Source organism: Lycorma delicatula, chromosome 4 (genome assembly GCF_047948215.1).
Source record: "Lycorma delicatula isolate Av1 chromosome 4, ASM4794821v1, whole genome shotgun sequence".
In the NCBI taxonomy this organism is placed as follows: Eukaryota; Metazoa; Arthropoda; class Insecta; order Hemiptera; family Fulgoridae; genus Lycorma; species Lycorma delicatula.
The window spans coordinates 40,010,890-40,027,388 of record NC_134458.1 but is presented as its reverse complement, the minus strand read 5'-3'; the positions used below and the strand labels follow the sequence as shown (position 1 = coordinate 40,027,388).

At 34.8% G+C, this 16,499-nt stretch overlaps 1 protein-coding gene across 3 annotated transcripts in view; it reads left to right on the top strand.

Moving 5' to 3' along the window:
• Window positions 1-16,499, top strand: part of sff (BRSK family serine/threonine-protein kinase sugar-free frosting) — a 276,362-nt gene that overhangs the window by 154,379 nt on the left and 105,484 nt on the right. For all 3 annotated transcript variants that reach the window (XM_075362769.1, XM_075362768.1, XM_075362771.1), the window contains exons 4-5: window positions 10,372-10,512; window positions 15,685-15,835. In XM_075362769.1, coding sequence (XP_075218884.1) covers window positions 10,372-10,512; window positions 15,685-15,835 — 292 coding nt within the window. The remainder of the gene's footprint in view (window positions 1-10,371; window positions 10,513-15,684; window positions 15,836-16,499) is intronic.

Genomic DNA, 16,499 nt, shown 5'->3' with positions numbered 1-16,499 from the left:
ACTGATAGCCTTCTAACGGTTCTGTAGGCAGTCTTTCATCGCATATTATCAAGAACGCACCTTGGCTCTATCGTTGAGGTACCGACATCCTCGGTGCGGAGAAACCAGCAGGTGAGGTCAATACTCATAGACCTATAACTATAATGGGGAAGAAAGGGTCAGAGGGAAGGAAAAGAGGCTGCTGGTAAAAAGGATGATTCACCTTGTGGAGTAATTTACCCCCCTAAGAACCCCAGGAGTCCCCGTTCAGTCATTGAAGGTGGGACGCCGGAGCATCCCACCCCTCCTGAACGGAGCTGTCCTCCCTGCCCTAACGCTAACACCCCTCACCCATCTTCCACTTCTTCCAGGGTCTTCTGTCGGATGATGTTCCCTGTTACCTTACTGATTATTGATCAGTTCCGCTCACCATGAAGCATTACCTCCACTATATTATCTGCGGTAACCTCTTCCAACCGTGTCCGCATCATCATCCTGTCTTCTTCCCACCTTGGGCACTGGAAGACAGTATGTTCTGCGGTATGCCGCTCTCCACAATACTGGTAGCTTTCAGACGACCGTTTCCTTCTGCCGCATAGATAGCTATTAAAGCTACCGTGTCCCGATAAAAATTGTGTTACCTCAAACGTGAGTTACCCGTGCTACCGTTTGAACCAAGGCCTGATATCTGGCATTAACATCTTCGTCCAGAGACCCACCTCTGATCCAGTCCATCTCTCCTGCCAGCAATCTGTCGTCTCCTTCCTGACCATGCTCTTTGTCATCCCTTTTCTTTTTCGCACCCGTTCTTCAGCCAAGAGCTCCATAGGGGGAGTGAGGCGATCACCAGAACTACCTCTGCAGAGACCGTTCGGTAATCCCTAGCAACACCGATTGTCAGTCGGCGCTGCAGCCCCGCAAGCTTCCGAATGGCCACTTTCGTACACAACGCCCTCTTCCACACTGGCACAGCACACAAGACAACGGACCGAGCCACCGCCGCCAGCATCCTCCTCTTTGATGAGCTTGGCTCGCCAACCTTGCTCATGAGCCTTGAGACAGCCGACACTGTTCTACCTACCTTGTCGACTGCCTCCCTGACATGATCTTGTAAAGCTTTCCGGCTGTCAAGCCAAATTCCCAGGTATTTGGCTCTACTGACCGGCTCGATAACGACCCCCCTTACCTGTAGCCTGATGGGGGAGAGTAGCCTTCTCCCAGCCATCACCAGCAGCTTCGTTTTCTCTGCAGCGAGGCTAAGGCCGTGACCCGCAAACCATCTATCGAACAATAGAATGGCCCGTTCACCTTTCTTGATTATCTTCTCTTCTGTTCTGGCGACTAATACATGGAGACGTCATCGGCAAAACCGGTAACCGAAACTCCCTCAGGATACCTCAACCACAGGTTCCACAGGATCGGTCCAATTACCAAACCCTGCGAGACACCGTGCTCCAAACTGGTCGTAACCTCCTTACCCTCTGCATGACCGATTATCATCCTGCAAACAAAATAGTCCTGAAGCACTCGCACAAAATACGGGCTGATATCTCTCCGAATCAACTCATCCATGATGCACCCGAACGGCAGTGAGTTGAATGTATTCTTGACATCCAACATCAGCACGGGATGCGCCTCGTCCTCCAAGAACCCGTTGTGGCCTCATCAACAATCCTCATCGCCCTAACTATGGCATCCTCCGTTGTCTGCTCTCCCCTGAATGCATATTGACATTCACTAAGGCCTCCTTTCCGTTCTACTTCATCTCGGAGACGCTCTGCCAAGAGCTTTTCGAAGAGTTTGCTTAGACAACTCAACAGACAAAAGAGGTCGGTATCCGACTGGCCCTCCTACCTCTCCTCCACCTTTCCTCAATAAAACCACCCTGGCCTCCTTCCATTCTGGTTGCAAAAAACCATCCAGGAGTATTCGGTTGAAGACCGCCGGCACTTGGTCCGCAGAAACTTCCACCGTGCAGCCACAACTTTGTTACTAACCCGGTCGAGGCCTGGACTCTTTTTAGGTTTCAGCCTCCCTGCTGCCTGTTGCAGCTTGCCCATTGTGAATGCAGGGATATCCACTCCAGCTAACTCTCTATAGATGAGCCGGTCACTTCTAGGGAATAAAACATCAATTTGGTTCCTAAGAACCTCCTCGGTAAGAAGGGGTAACGCCCTACCAAATCTAACAGTAATAATTTGGGAGGCGTCAGGAGTCATCCTCCAACCTGTCCAGGGGCTCTCTCCAATTTCTTTTCTTACTATCTAATATTTCACTCCTGTAAGCGCTCCTTTTTTTGGCCAGCTTCTTTCTGCATGAGAGGATGTCCTCACGATACCCCCTTCTCCTGGCCGGCCGTATCTGTCTCCTGGCCCTAATACAACACCTTCTCGCCTCCGCCACCCGAGAAGTCCACCAATATACATTCTTTCTTTGCGAACTTCTATGGTCCAGCGACTCTTCTGTTGCCTTTGATACTACCTTCGTCAGGTAGGTGGGGGCGACGTTTTTCAGATGACCAAGGCTCTCTTTCACTAACTTCTTAAGCCTAGCTAGGCGCTCTTTTAAACATGATCTCCTGTTGTCAACCGCCACGCTATAAGATCCACCGTCCCCAATCTCAAACCAAAGAAAAAGAAATGGTCGCTCAGCGACTTTTCCGTGAGCACCCTCCACCTCCAAGATCCCTCTGACAACCTTGGCGAGACAAACGTGACATCCACAAACGAGCATCCATTTACCCTCACCAGGGTAGGCGCAGTCCCATTATTGAGTACCACCAAACCCAACTCGGCTATATACTCCCTTCAGAATCCGCTCTCTATGGTCCGTGATATGTCCTCTCCACGTCACGTTCTTTGCATTAAGATCATCACCCACGATTACATCATTTTGAAGAGGTTGATCATTTTGAAGAGTTTGAATCACACCGACTAGATACTCCAAGCATTGTTCATAATCATTCAGACCAGAGTTCGGCGAAATATAAACAGAAAAGACCACAACGTCTGTAAGCTCAACCCATACGAATCCATTTCTCTCACCGGTGGTTAGGATCGGCACACCGCTCCCATAAACCAACGCACGACAAGATGGTGAAGGATGTAGAAGATAAAGGAGTCACTGAAGATTCGGACCGTCTTCGATCCTCTCCTGTTGTTCTAGTCAAAAAGAATGGTGGACTGCGTTTTTGCATGCATTACAAGATACTGAACGACATTACGAAGGACGCTTTCCTCTACCACGAATCGCTGACATTCTAGACACGCTGGCAAGCTGCATGCATCCAGTGATAAAGAGAAAACTGCATTTGCTATTGGAGGAGGTTTGTGGCAACTCACAATGATGCCTTTCGGACTACGGAACGCACCAGCAACATTCGAACGACTAATGTAGTCTCAGTTTTGCGTGGTTTAATCTACGAATGCCTAGTCTATCTGGATAATGTGATTCTCATCGGTCGTGCTGTAGAAGAACATCTTCAAAACTTACGAAATGCGCTCGACAGGCTGCAAGTTGCAGATATGAAGCTAAATTCGAAGAAATGTAATTCCTGTCATGAAGAAGTCCAATGCTTAGGTCATGTCGTCTCAACGAAAGGAGTGGCTACGGTCCCAGAAATATTAAAAACTGAACGCGATTGGCCGCAGCCGAAGAACAAACACGAAGTAAGATGAACTATGCTCATCCTACTGTCGTTTAATAGAAGGTTTCTCGATGCCGCTAAGCCACTGATCAGACTAACAGAAGATAACAAATTCAGATGGGGTCAAGACGAAACCGAATCATTTGAACTATTGAAGAATAAATTACATTCAGCTCCAATCCTCGGTTATCCTCGGTCAAATGATAGATTTGTCGTTGATACAGATGCAAGCAACATTGGAATCCATGGAGCACTCTTGCAAATTCAAGATGGAAAAGAACGAGTAATCGGCTATTTCGACAAACCTATCGAAACCGGAGAGAAACGACTGCGTGACTCGACGAGAATTACTTGCTGTAGTAAATACACGAGAACACTTCCGCAAATATCTATATGGAAGGTACTTTACACTTCGCACTGATCATTCGGCAATCACGTGACTGCTCAGTTTTAAGAATCCGAGGAATAGACAGCAAGTTGAGTAGAACGCCTTTCAGAATATAACTTCAAAGCAGAAAATCAGCCAGGTAGAAAACATTCAAATGTGAACGCTCTTTTCAGACGACCTGTAACGTCGACTGCAGTCGTTGCCGTAAGGTAAAACAACGAGCCGTAGTTTCTGATCTACGGCGAATCACAACTACAGCAGCAACAGGCTGACAGAAAGAAGAAATGAGAGAAACGCAATTAGCGGATGCAAATATCGGCCCACTTTTAACTGAGAAAGTGGCTGGAAAAAGATCAAAATGGGGTAAGATCTGGTGTATAAAGGTTTGGGCACAATTGAATTCTTTGGTAGTGAAGAGTTTGGCGTTCTCTACCGGGAATGGCAGCCCGCGGATGGAAAACGATGCGTACTACAACTTGTTCTCTCAAACAGTTATATGAAGGGTTCTGGAAGAAATTCATATCAGAACATCGGGAAATCACTTGGGCATCAATAAAACTTTGGACAAGGTGCGACAACACTATTACTGGCTCCATTTACGAGATGACATAGAGAGTTTTTGCAAGCTATGTGACACGTGTATGGCTAGTCGAGAATCCAGAATGAGAAGCTGAGGCCACGTGTAACAGTACAACGTGGAGCACCATTCGAGCGTGACGCCAGCAATATTGTTGGACCTTTTCCGGTCATCGACAGAGGAAATAATTACTGGGCGTAATTATGGATTACTTCACCAAATAGCCGTAAGTCTAAGCTTTACCAAACCAAGAAGCATCATAGGTAGCAGGCGCTCTGGTGAATGAATTCTTCTGCCATTTTGGGGTACCGAGAGAAGTACACAGTGACCAAGGGCGAAACTTTGAATCTCGTCTTTTGCAAGAGTTCTTCAAGCGTTTTAGTATACGAAAATTAAGAACTTCATCACTTCATCCGCAGACAGATAGCATGATAGAACGCTACTTCAAAACTACAGAGTAGCATCTAAACAGGTTATCTAGGTTAGTCTGCGCGACTGGGACAAGAAACTACCTCTCTTTCTAACGGCTTACAGAGCAGCTGTGCATGAAACCATCGCCAAGATGATCTTTGGAAGAGAGTTTTGTTACCATGGGATTTGCTGTACGGTTCACCGCTTGTAAAAAAGCAATCTTCAATACAGAACACAGCAGAATCGGTTAATTGCCCATTCTTATGCCCGACAACATTTGAAAATGCCCAGTGACCACATGAAAGCAAGAAACGACCTCAGACAGATTCATTTGGGTTTCAAAAAGGAAATCGAGTTTGGCTGTACCATCCAAGGAAGACAATCGGAAAATGCTCGAAACTTCAGACCAGTTGGGAAGGACATTACACGTATTGATCACAATCAACGATGTAGTCTACAGAATTCAGCGCAGTCCAAGAACGAAGAAGATCTTAGTTCATAAGGACCGCCTGGCGCCTTATCAGGAAGTTGTTCGGGACGAAAAGCTTTAAGGAGGGTGCAGAGTAACCGGTAGAGAAACTTCCAGAAAGAAGAAAGAGAGAGAGAAAATGGAGAAAGAAGAATCTAGAAGAAAAGACAAAGGGATTCTTCCTAGAAAAAGACTTGTAGAAAGTGTAGAAGGAGCGGATAATGAAAATAATTACATTTGAACAATCAAAAGGACTGTCGGGTACTGGTATTATAGGTCAGGATATGTAAATTACTGCCGGGGAACAGCGGGAGATATGTTTCAGTTGTATTTAATGTGCGAAAAAAGCGATCACAATGTGGGAGCATTCGGAGTTAGTGTTTGGCAACAAACGAGTGAGTGAAGAGTGCGTCACGAGTATTCCATTTTGAACAGTTGAAAACGAGAAGCTGTCGGTGACAGTTATTTGTGAACAGGAGCGACATCATTCTATTCATTTATAAAAGAAAAGTGTAAGGTTCACGTTTACTTAGTAAAAGTGCAGTCATACTTGCACAAAGTGAATTGTTGATCTTTCGATTGTTATCTTACTGATTAAATAATGATGGTACTTAGATTTATAATGATGATTACTGATTAATGATTTATCTTACTAATTAAATATTAGTTTCTATTAGTTATTATAAAGTTTTTAGTGAATCGGAATTGTCTTTTGATATTTGTAATTGTATTTACTATTGAGTACATAATAAGTTACTCGTACTTAAGAATAATAAATTTTATTTGTAAGAAATTTGTAGTGTTCTATCTCTCAATATCCTTGTCGAGTTGCTAACAGGCGACAATATATGTCACTACTTATGGAAAATTTTGCCTTTTATTTCTCGCTTTATATTTTTACTAGTGGAAAGCTTAATAGTTCGCTTCATAATAAAGACAGATATTCGCGGTATAGCTAATTTAATTCCGATTTGATTTCTGTTCCATTTGCAATCCCAATTTATTATTGACATTAGCTAAGAGCAATGAAAAAAGGTAAGGTATTTATTAGGAAGTTAATAGGAGATAACTTAAGGCAGTGGTAGTTAACCTTTTTGTACCTACAGCTCACTTTTGTATCTGTTAGTAGTAAAATTTTCTAACCGCTCACCGGTTCCACAGTAATGGTGATTTATAAATTAGGGAAGTAACTTTATAAAGCAAAGTTACAGCAATTTAAAGCATATATTCACAAGCACAACTCATAATATTTTGTTTGAAGCTGTAGGCATGTGCTCACTCTCACAAATCTAACTGCATACTGACCAGATGCGCGAGCTATTCTGGGATGAGGCTCTTTTGTTTGCGGTTGCAGTATAGTGCCATTTAGTTTCACTTGTGTAATGTGAACTAAACTTATGTATGAACAATACAAATAGTATATTTTCTGAAATTTTAATTGTCACGGGAAATTTTATGAAAACCTAATGAAAATGTTTTTAAATAATGCTCTGAAATTTTTTTAAAAAGTCAATTAAATTAAAAAAAAGGGAAGTGATATAGTATTGGACAAAGCCCCTGCCACCCACCATGAAAGCTTGAACGCCCAATAGTGGGCACTAGGGACCAGGTTGGCTACCACTGGTTTAACATGTTATTTTCCGCATTTCTTACGGTTTGAAGTCGATTTATGTTAAGAAGGTTACTTTTTCTAAGTTTTTCTTCAGGTATTTCAAGACAAATTTCGGTAAAGAAATTAATTTTCATAGGTTAAAAGAAAATTTATTTAGGAGTAAAATAAGACCACCCTCTGGTTTTTATCATTATTATTAAGCGAGTTATTAAACCTCAAATTCACCATGTACTCAACATCATAGACATAGTGCTCAAAGTAAAATCACAGTGATCGTGTTAGAGAAGAACTTTTGTGTGCCTTTTCATTCAATGAAATGTTGCTTTTACAGTAGGCTTACAGTTTGATAGCTTGCAGCAAGTCTTTACCTGATTAAAAACGGTTGAAAATTTCCACATTATACACTAATTTGTTCGGTCAACATCTACAAGTTCCAATTATAGTGAACACCTCTCAGAATATTTTATTATTCCACTGTGCTTTTCTTTATTGCAGCTGTTTCTTTCTTTCAGCCTTTCCTTACAATGCTCCCTAATAATGGAGCCAAAAGTCGTTCAACTTTTATTAATATTCTCATAATCACCTGTTCTCATTACCGGTGTCTTCTTTACTATAATTTCATTCTATATTCCATCATAGTATCTGATAGAATATTAGTAATGTATATAATTTATTGTTTCTTGTACAGAAGAGGTACAATAATTTTTCTCTACGCATTATCTTCCTCAGTCATTTTTTAAAACTTGTGATGAATATAAAGCACGTGTAGTAAGAGAGGCCTAGGACACACCTGTCTACAGTTCCACAAATTAAAAAACTCCATAGATATCTAAATTTTCAGAACATCATATGAATCGATTGAATTCAGGAAACTCTTTAAACCATATAAATAAACAAATGAACAGATTCCATACAGATTGGTTGAATTAAAAATGTTAAATTTCATGAACATATAGCCAGGTTCCTTAACATAATGTTTGTAGGCGACTTGACATATTGCTTACAAAAATAGTATAGTCACTCCCAAGAATAATAAGAATTTCATGCCAAGCTTATTAAACAAAATGAGAGTGAAGTTGTTTCACATTGTCTTCTTCACTGAACCTTGTATACTATTGCGGGCAAGAATTAAAAAGCCTTCTGAAAGTAGGTATTATCAGCCCTACTGGCAACATCTTCATTCTGTTTGCATAGGGACTAACCATATAGTAAACATCATTACTATAAGAGAAAGCATCTCTGACTAAGAGCTATACAAAACATTAAGCTGAAGTACAGTACGGTTAATTGTTGTTACTAGTCCATGCAATAAATAAATCGACTAAAATAGACAGTAATATACTGTTACTAACAGCTTTTATATTAACATTATCCCTTTTGAGATAGAGCTAATTTATAAATAATATAAATTTCTATCTATACACCAGATGACTTATAAAGTTGTAGAAATTTCTTAATTAATTTCAAAGCATATTTGATTCCAAATCAGATAAAACTTCTTTACAGTGATTATTTGATTGGTTTGTTGTATTTTATCATTCCTTAACCCAATTGCAGTTGACATTACCTAACCCACCGGGTTGGTCTAGTGGTTAACGCGTCTTCCCAAATCAGCTGATTTGGAAGTCGAGAGTTCCAGCGTTCAAGTCCTAGTAAAGCCAGTTATTTTTACATGGATTTGAATACTAGATCGTGGATACCGGTGTTCTTTGGTGGTTGGGTTTCAATTAACCACACATCTCAGTAGTGGTCGAACTGAGATTGTACAAGACTACACTTCATTTACACTCATATATATATCATCCTCATCATCCTCTGAAGAATTATCTAAACGGTAGTTACCGGAGGCTAAACAGGAAAAAGAAGAAGTTGACATTACCTGCTTTAGATATTTCCTAACGTCTGTCACCCCTTATGTTTGGCTCTCTTTATTTTCTTATATCACCAAATTATCTGACTTTGATCAGTTAATACATGTCTTACCACTTCAATTCTTTATAGCAGATTGTGGTACAGATAGTTCTTTCCGTTTAGTTTGCTAACTTGCTAGCAAAGTTTGCTAAAATCGTTTCATATAAATTTATAACCCTACCTAATTTTTAACATTCTCCTATAATACTTTGTTTCTAAAACTACTGTATTTTTTTTACTTTTCTATTTTTCATATTTTATCTTAAATTAATCCAGTTCAAACCAGTATTTAAAGATTTTCTTTTATTCCCATTTTTATGTTTGATAGCACACATTTATTTTCTTCAAATCCCCATTGTCCATCTGCTTCTGACTCCTGATGGCTTTCAGTTATCTAATGAAATCAGAACCAGACTTGGTATAGTTTAACTTTATAAATTTACAGGAACAGATTTACTACATTTGGTCACACCACTGGCAATTACTCTTAACTGTATCATACTCCTTTCCTATATAACACACTAACCCCTTGGATGTTCCAACTATTTTGCAACCATACTATCAGAAGAGGATGCCATTGACCTGTTGTATCAAAATTTCAAATTAAACTTTTCTCACAGAAATGACTTTTTAACTCAGTTTTAACTTTAGCTAAATAATAATAATAATAATAATAACATGAAAATTATAAAATGTTTGATTTTTCCTTTGAGTTTAACTTTGGTTTCAAAACTCCCTTTTAATCCCTTCATTACTTCTTCGATGTACATTTTAAGAAATAACAGGATTACACAATAGCCAAATTGCAGTCATATCTGTATTACCTTTCTTTTCTTACCTAAAATTTACACAATTAAATAAAAAATAATAATAATACTGATAAAGAATGAAAGATATGTTCTGAAGAGTTTGTAGCCTTTTTTCTTACAGGGGTAACTTAAAAAATAATAATAATACTGATAAAGAATGAAAGATATGTTCTGAAGAGTTTGTAGCCTTTTTTCTTACAGGGGTACTTAACCAATGCTGCAGATTAATTTTTTTTTCTCTGTTAGATTATTTCTGTAGTAGTTTTGCTTTTTTTTAAGACAGGATTTAAATCATACTTTTGTTTACTGTATCTACTTTTAAAAGTAAATTTAATGTTCATACTTTTTATAATTACCATGTTATCTCTATTTTTTTTGTGACTATTTTATTTAAAACAGATTTTTTATTAATTATTTTGGGAATAAATTATACATTTTTTAATTATTTTACGAGATGCTGTAATAAGATCACTGTTACTTTTGTACGAACTCATTTTAGTTGTATGTCTTATTATATAACTAAAAGAAAAAAATTGTTTTCGATTAGTGATAATTATTCTCTTTTTAAGGTACCTAGTCCTTGAGCACGTATCTGGAGGAGAATTATTTGATTATCTTGTTAAGAAAGGTAGATTGACACCAAAAGAAGCTAGAAGATTTTTTAGACAAATAATATCAGCACTAGACTTCTGCCACAGTCATTCAATATGGTACAATAATTTTATGTTAATATTTAAGTACAAGCACACACACACACACACACACACACACACACACACACACACACACACACACACACACACACACACACACACACAACGCTTGAATTGCACATGTATACAAAAATATATGAAAATTTTTTTTTGGTTGCCAAATGACCAAACATCAATAAATTTTCATTTAAAAAATTACTCACTTATACAGTATTATGTGTTAAGTTTACTAATGGCTGTCATTCACTTGTTATTGTGTACTCTAAATAACACATTGCAATTAGATATTGTCTCATATATTTTGATTTTGTGATATATTAAGTGTAGATAGTACTCAATCAATATTTTATGTCTCATACTGTACAAATTATACATACATTCTAATTTCTCTATTTCAGAACAAACGTGAGCCTAATTTGTAACAATAATATTTCAAATTAAATGAGTTTTCAATGCCATTTAAAATGAAATTTCACATAAATTAAAAATTATATTTTTATAAAGATTAATTTTTACTGGTAATAATAAAGCAAAATGCATTCCAGGGAAAATTTGTTAGAAAAATTAATTTAAAAATTCACTTAACTGTGGATATTGTATTTAATAATCAAATAAAAAACATGTTTGTTATGAATGGAAGATCATTTAATTTTTTGGCAGTTTTTGTGAATTATCACTGTAGCTAAAAAATATTAACATATTGACTCCCATGGGATACACTTATGAGTCACACTTGTGTTATTAGCGTTATATTTCTATAATTTATTATCATTATTATTATTCATAATGCTTTATTCTAATAACAATTATTCTCATTAAAATTCTGAATATATTAAATATAGTATTTTCTTTCATAAATTCTGATATGAGTAGAAAATTTATTACTTATTTAATGGAAAAAATCAGTGTCTTTAATTATGAGTATGTAAGTTATGTAACTATTTTTATTTTCATATTTTAGCATCAATTAAATTTTTATTTTCCTTTAAGAATTTTTTTTTTTAATACCATTTAACTTAATGTGTGACCTACAACAGAGTCATATTGCCTGTAGCAACAAAACCATTCCTGTAAGCCATGTGACATAGAGGTATGTTAATCCTTTTATTGAAATAAAAGATTAAAAAGTATTTTTTTTATAATAAAGGTATATAAGATCATAAAAAGTATATAAGTATCATATAAGAATAAGCAAGGCAAAAGTGCATCAGTGATTTATATTTAAGATAAAAATGAAAAAAATTGGTAGTCGGATTAGAAAATGTTCAAAAATATTCCATGGTAGTCAGCATTTTACCTAACATCCTTTACTTTTTCAACATTCATAAAAAGAGCGTTCATTTTTACCACAAGGAAATAAAGAACATCTAAGTTTATTGCTAAATCTTTGTTTTATATTTTTTCTAATCAATTTTTTTTCTCCTTCTTGTTAAATATAATATTTTAAAACTTTAACAATTTTTGTGAATTAGATGTAGGAATTTGCATATATATACAGAGAGCACCTGCATCTAAACACTGAATTTTTGTTTTTTTTACAGGGTTAATTTTAAAGATTTATTTTTTATTAATTGCCAGTAAATAACATAATTTCATTTGAACATTTTTTTTCAGTGAATCTGAATAGTGATGTTTTATTGTATATAGTTTTTCTAAAAAATATATAATGTTACATTTTTTTTACTTAAGCATGTTTAATATTTTCTTATTATTTTTTATATTAAAAGATCGTACTATTGTTCTTTAAAAATTCTTGTATTGTTACAGAAACATGGTTGCCTTACAAAATTTGATTAAATGTTGATTTACGTATTTCTAATAAAAAAATTTTACAGAGCATCATAGCAAATTGCATGATACAATTTATGAATGTATCGTATTATTTTAGAGATTGGCTGATTAATAATATGTATATATATATATATATATATATTTGAATTTTTTAAGTGCTTATTTTATAAGGGGAAAAGTACAGTTGCCATTAAGTTGTTTATATTCTGAAGTAAATAAATACACATAGTATGTTGTATGAGGGTAAACATGCATAGAGGGTAAAGATTTAAAGATTATGCACATTCTCTCGTACATTGTTTACACCGAGTGTTTTTACGGCTTCAGTACTGAATGAAGTTAAATTTTAAATATAATTTGTTAATCTGTTTCCTGTTATTTACAGTCTCTTAAATATAAGTTACAATAAAGATCAGTGGAAAGTATTTTTTTTATTCATTATGTTTCATAAACCTATCTGTAATTTTCATTGTAATATTATCTAGTTATTTAAAATTATATATAGAGGAACTTATTTTATAAAAATGATAATAGGGGAGATGTGTTTTCCTTGCTCCTATTAATTTAGATTTTAAGGGAGGGTGCATCAACATCAGTATCTAATTTATGTACTAATAACTTTATCAAGTACTTAATCAAGTATCAAGTTATGTACAAGTTGATGAGGAAACAAATTTTAATAAATATTTTATACTTCTCTCTATAGATGGTATTATTATTTTTTGAGTGACAGAAGATAATTGAAGAGGACAAATTGAAATCCATAAACTTTTCTTGTTAGCAGAAGATTATGGTCACAAATCATATGCTGGAAAAATAGAAATGAAGACTTTTTGAGCCTATGAATCCATGAAGTTTAACATTGTTTTAAAAGATAACCGATACAACTAGTGAATCATTTAAATTATTTGCATTGTTCCCTCTATAATAGGAGAAAAGTAGGTAAATTTAAGGTGATGTACACAAGACTTAGGAGAAACCTTAAGAATAGATTTTACATCTGGAGTCAGTTAAAGCTACACAAGAGTATGGTTATGCCCATATTTCTGTAAGGTCTTAAAACCTGGATTTAAGGAAAGCTGATTTTACTAAATTTCGAGCTACAGAAATGTAGTGAAAAGTTTGAGGGGAATACAAGGAATGCTAAGTTATAGAAAACAAATATTAAAAAACAGTTTTTCTATTTTGGGATAAAATATTTATATATGAGAAAATCAGATACTCTTATATTCTGGCTGAATGATCCCAAAGGTAGTATTTATATATGTACAAGCTTTATGGGTGCAATCAGGAGGACAACCCCTTAAATAGTGTATCAAGTATGGTTTAATTACCTAATCTTGTTAAATATGAGAATGTGATAATATTATCTTGATGGCAATTATCAAAAGAACATCATTAATGTAATAATTTTAATCCAGAGTGGTGTGTACATTTTATAAATCCTATAGTAGTTTTAGTTTCATCATTTTCTAGGGGGCATATAATAAAAATAAAAAATGAAATAGTTCTTGAATTAACTTTGTAATAGGTATTATTTTGTTTAAAAATGTTTCACTGTATAACCTGATTTATGTGGTTACCATTGTTTCTTTATAAAAAGGAGCTGTTGAACAATGTGGGGATTCAAAATAGATGGGAGAGAATAATATTGATATCAAGATGAACTCATTACATTGATAGGTCACAGATGAAATATATTACACAACCATTTTAGTATATTAAATATGAATATAACTCATTGTCGAAGCTATAATACATTTATAACTATTAATTACAGTCTTATGTCATTATTTTATGTTCTTCATATTTATTTATTATTTACAGTTATAAATTACAAAAAATATAATCATTTTTCAACAGTTTTCCAACGTATTTTTCAGTACCACCTGTTTGGCAATGAATTTGGTAGTGAATTGTCATAATCTTGCAACATTTAGTCAAATAATAAATTTGATTAAAGTAATTATGTAAAACTAACTGACCTTCTTCAGGTTAATTGTTAGACACAGCAGGAATCCTCAAAAGAAACAATCTCTACATTCTAAGCATTTATAACTTCATAGAATTCATAACTAATCATTCATAAAAGGAAAGAAAAAGACAAGTATACCTTAAAATTTTAACGATTTAGAATAATCATCAAGGAAAGTCCATTTCCTTGTACATTCACCCACAGATTCAAGGAACATAATCAGATACTACTCAAAACAATAGAATTATTTTTTTTGTAAATCATCATATAAAAATAGAACAAAATGACATTAACTGCAACTTGCAAATTTTACATGTTGCACATAAAAACTAAATTCACAGCACACTGAGCTATACAAAATTTACAAATCTGCAAAATTTGACAAAAGCATGTTAAATGAACACACCCTATAAGTAAAATATATTATTTGATTACATACTTCTAACCATTATAAGATGGCTGTTACATAGTTCTAAAATGTTCTACAGAGGAAAAAACCACTATTTTGAAAGTTAATTAAAATTTAATATTGAGAGACTTAAGATTAATTATTATATTTTTTTTATTGATAAGAACATGAATAGAAGACCTGGCTTTGCCCAAGAAGTATCTCGACCTGTTGGATTTCTGTACAGCCCATCAGAAAGGAAACAGAATTCTTGTATAATTCTACAGGTAACAGGGTCACTAAGCTCCGATAAATAAGCACCTGCCTGCTACCAGAAGGTGCCAACAAGGTGTTTTAGATATAATCATTGCAGCTGATGTCACTCTCATGCTCTCTGCTGAGGAAGAAGAAATAATGAATAAGGAAATGTGATGGAAGAGAAAGGGAACAATCCATAGAGGGAGTGTCTCATATTGGGGTTGATTGAGGCAATTTACTGTTATTAGATTATGAAGAATATGTTATGACTTCAGAAAAATAAAATAGAATGATTCATTTTAGTCTGAGTTTATTTCACATGCTGATGATGTTAATACTTTACTTGTAAACAGTATGGCATATATTAAAAATAAGAATAGAAAAATCCTGAAAAGAAGCCATAAGAGCTACTTTGAATGTTGGAATGTTGTATTTAACAGTCAGATATTATAATTCTTACCCATTACTTATTGAAATGTACACTGTGGAGAAAAATAACAACCATTCCTTCTTGACATGAAAAAATGTTTAAAGAGCTGACTAAATTGATTGGAGAAATCAACCATTTAAAACAAAAAATAAATTTTAGTATAAAAAAACAAGTAATAATTGAAAAAAAGAATATATTCACAAATTTAAATAAGAAAGCGAGATTGTTAAGCAGTGATTAGCGTTTCTATTACATATGCATTTTCAATATTTTAAGATATATTTTGTTTCCATTTTGATTATTTATGTATTTATTAATCTTTTTTAGCCATAGAGACCTAAAGCCTGAAAATTTACTCCTGGATGAAAAAAATAATATAAAAATTGCTGATTTTGGAATGGCATCATTACAACCAGGTGGAAGTATGTTAGAAACAAGTTGTGGTTCACCGCATTATGCTTGTCCTGAAGTAATCAGGGTCAGTTTATAGATATATCATTATAGAATAAAATTAATCATAAATAAATTAATCATTAAGAATAAATATGTAATTGCATCATCTGTTATTTTTAATTTTCTGATAATAATATCTGTTATTATAGTATATTTGGATCTGTTGGCTGTTTATGAATCATTTTACAGTTTACATGCATGTGTCAAGACTAGCACAGATGATTAATGCTATCCTCACCAAACAGAAGATTGATAGTTCTTGGCCTACTAGAACCAGTTATAATACTTATATAATGTTAATAGTTCCTGTATGTTATTCCCTGGTAAACTCAGATAGCGTACACTCTAGGCATAGAATATTTTTGGGTTCTAATACAAAACACATAATGGTTTCATGATCTTCATAGATGTTAGAAACTACAAGTATACTAATTATACAAATAAGGAATGCACCTTCTTATAGACCCCCAAGTCAAGAAAGCTGCATTAGATATATGGAGACTTCCAAAATACCATAAGAATCATTTTAAAAAAAGTTCTCACTAAAAAAGTGCATTTCTATAGTGCACTATGCAATTTTTTTGTTTTAATTCTTCTTTTAATTATTTATTTATTAAGACCGAGAACAGAAACTGACAGAAAAAATTCATAAAAGTGCTTAATATTATCTAAACTCTTTGTCTTATTAA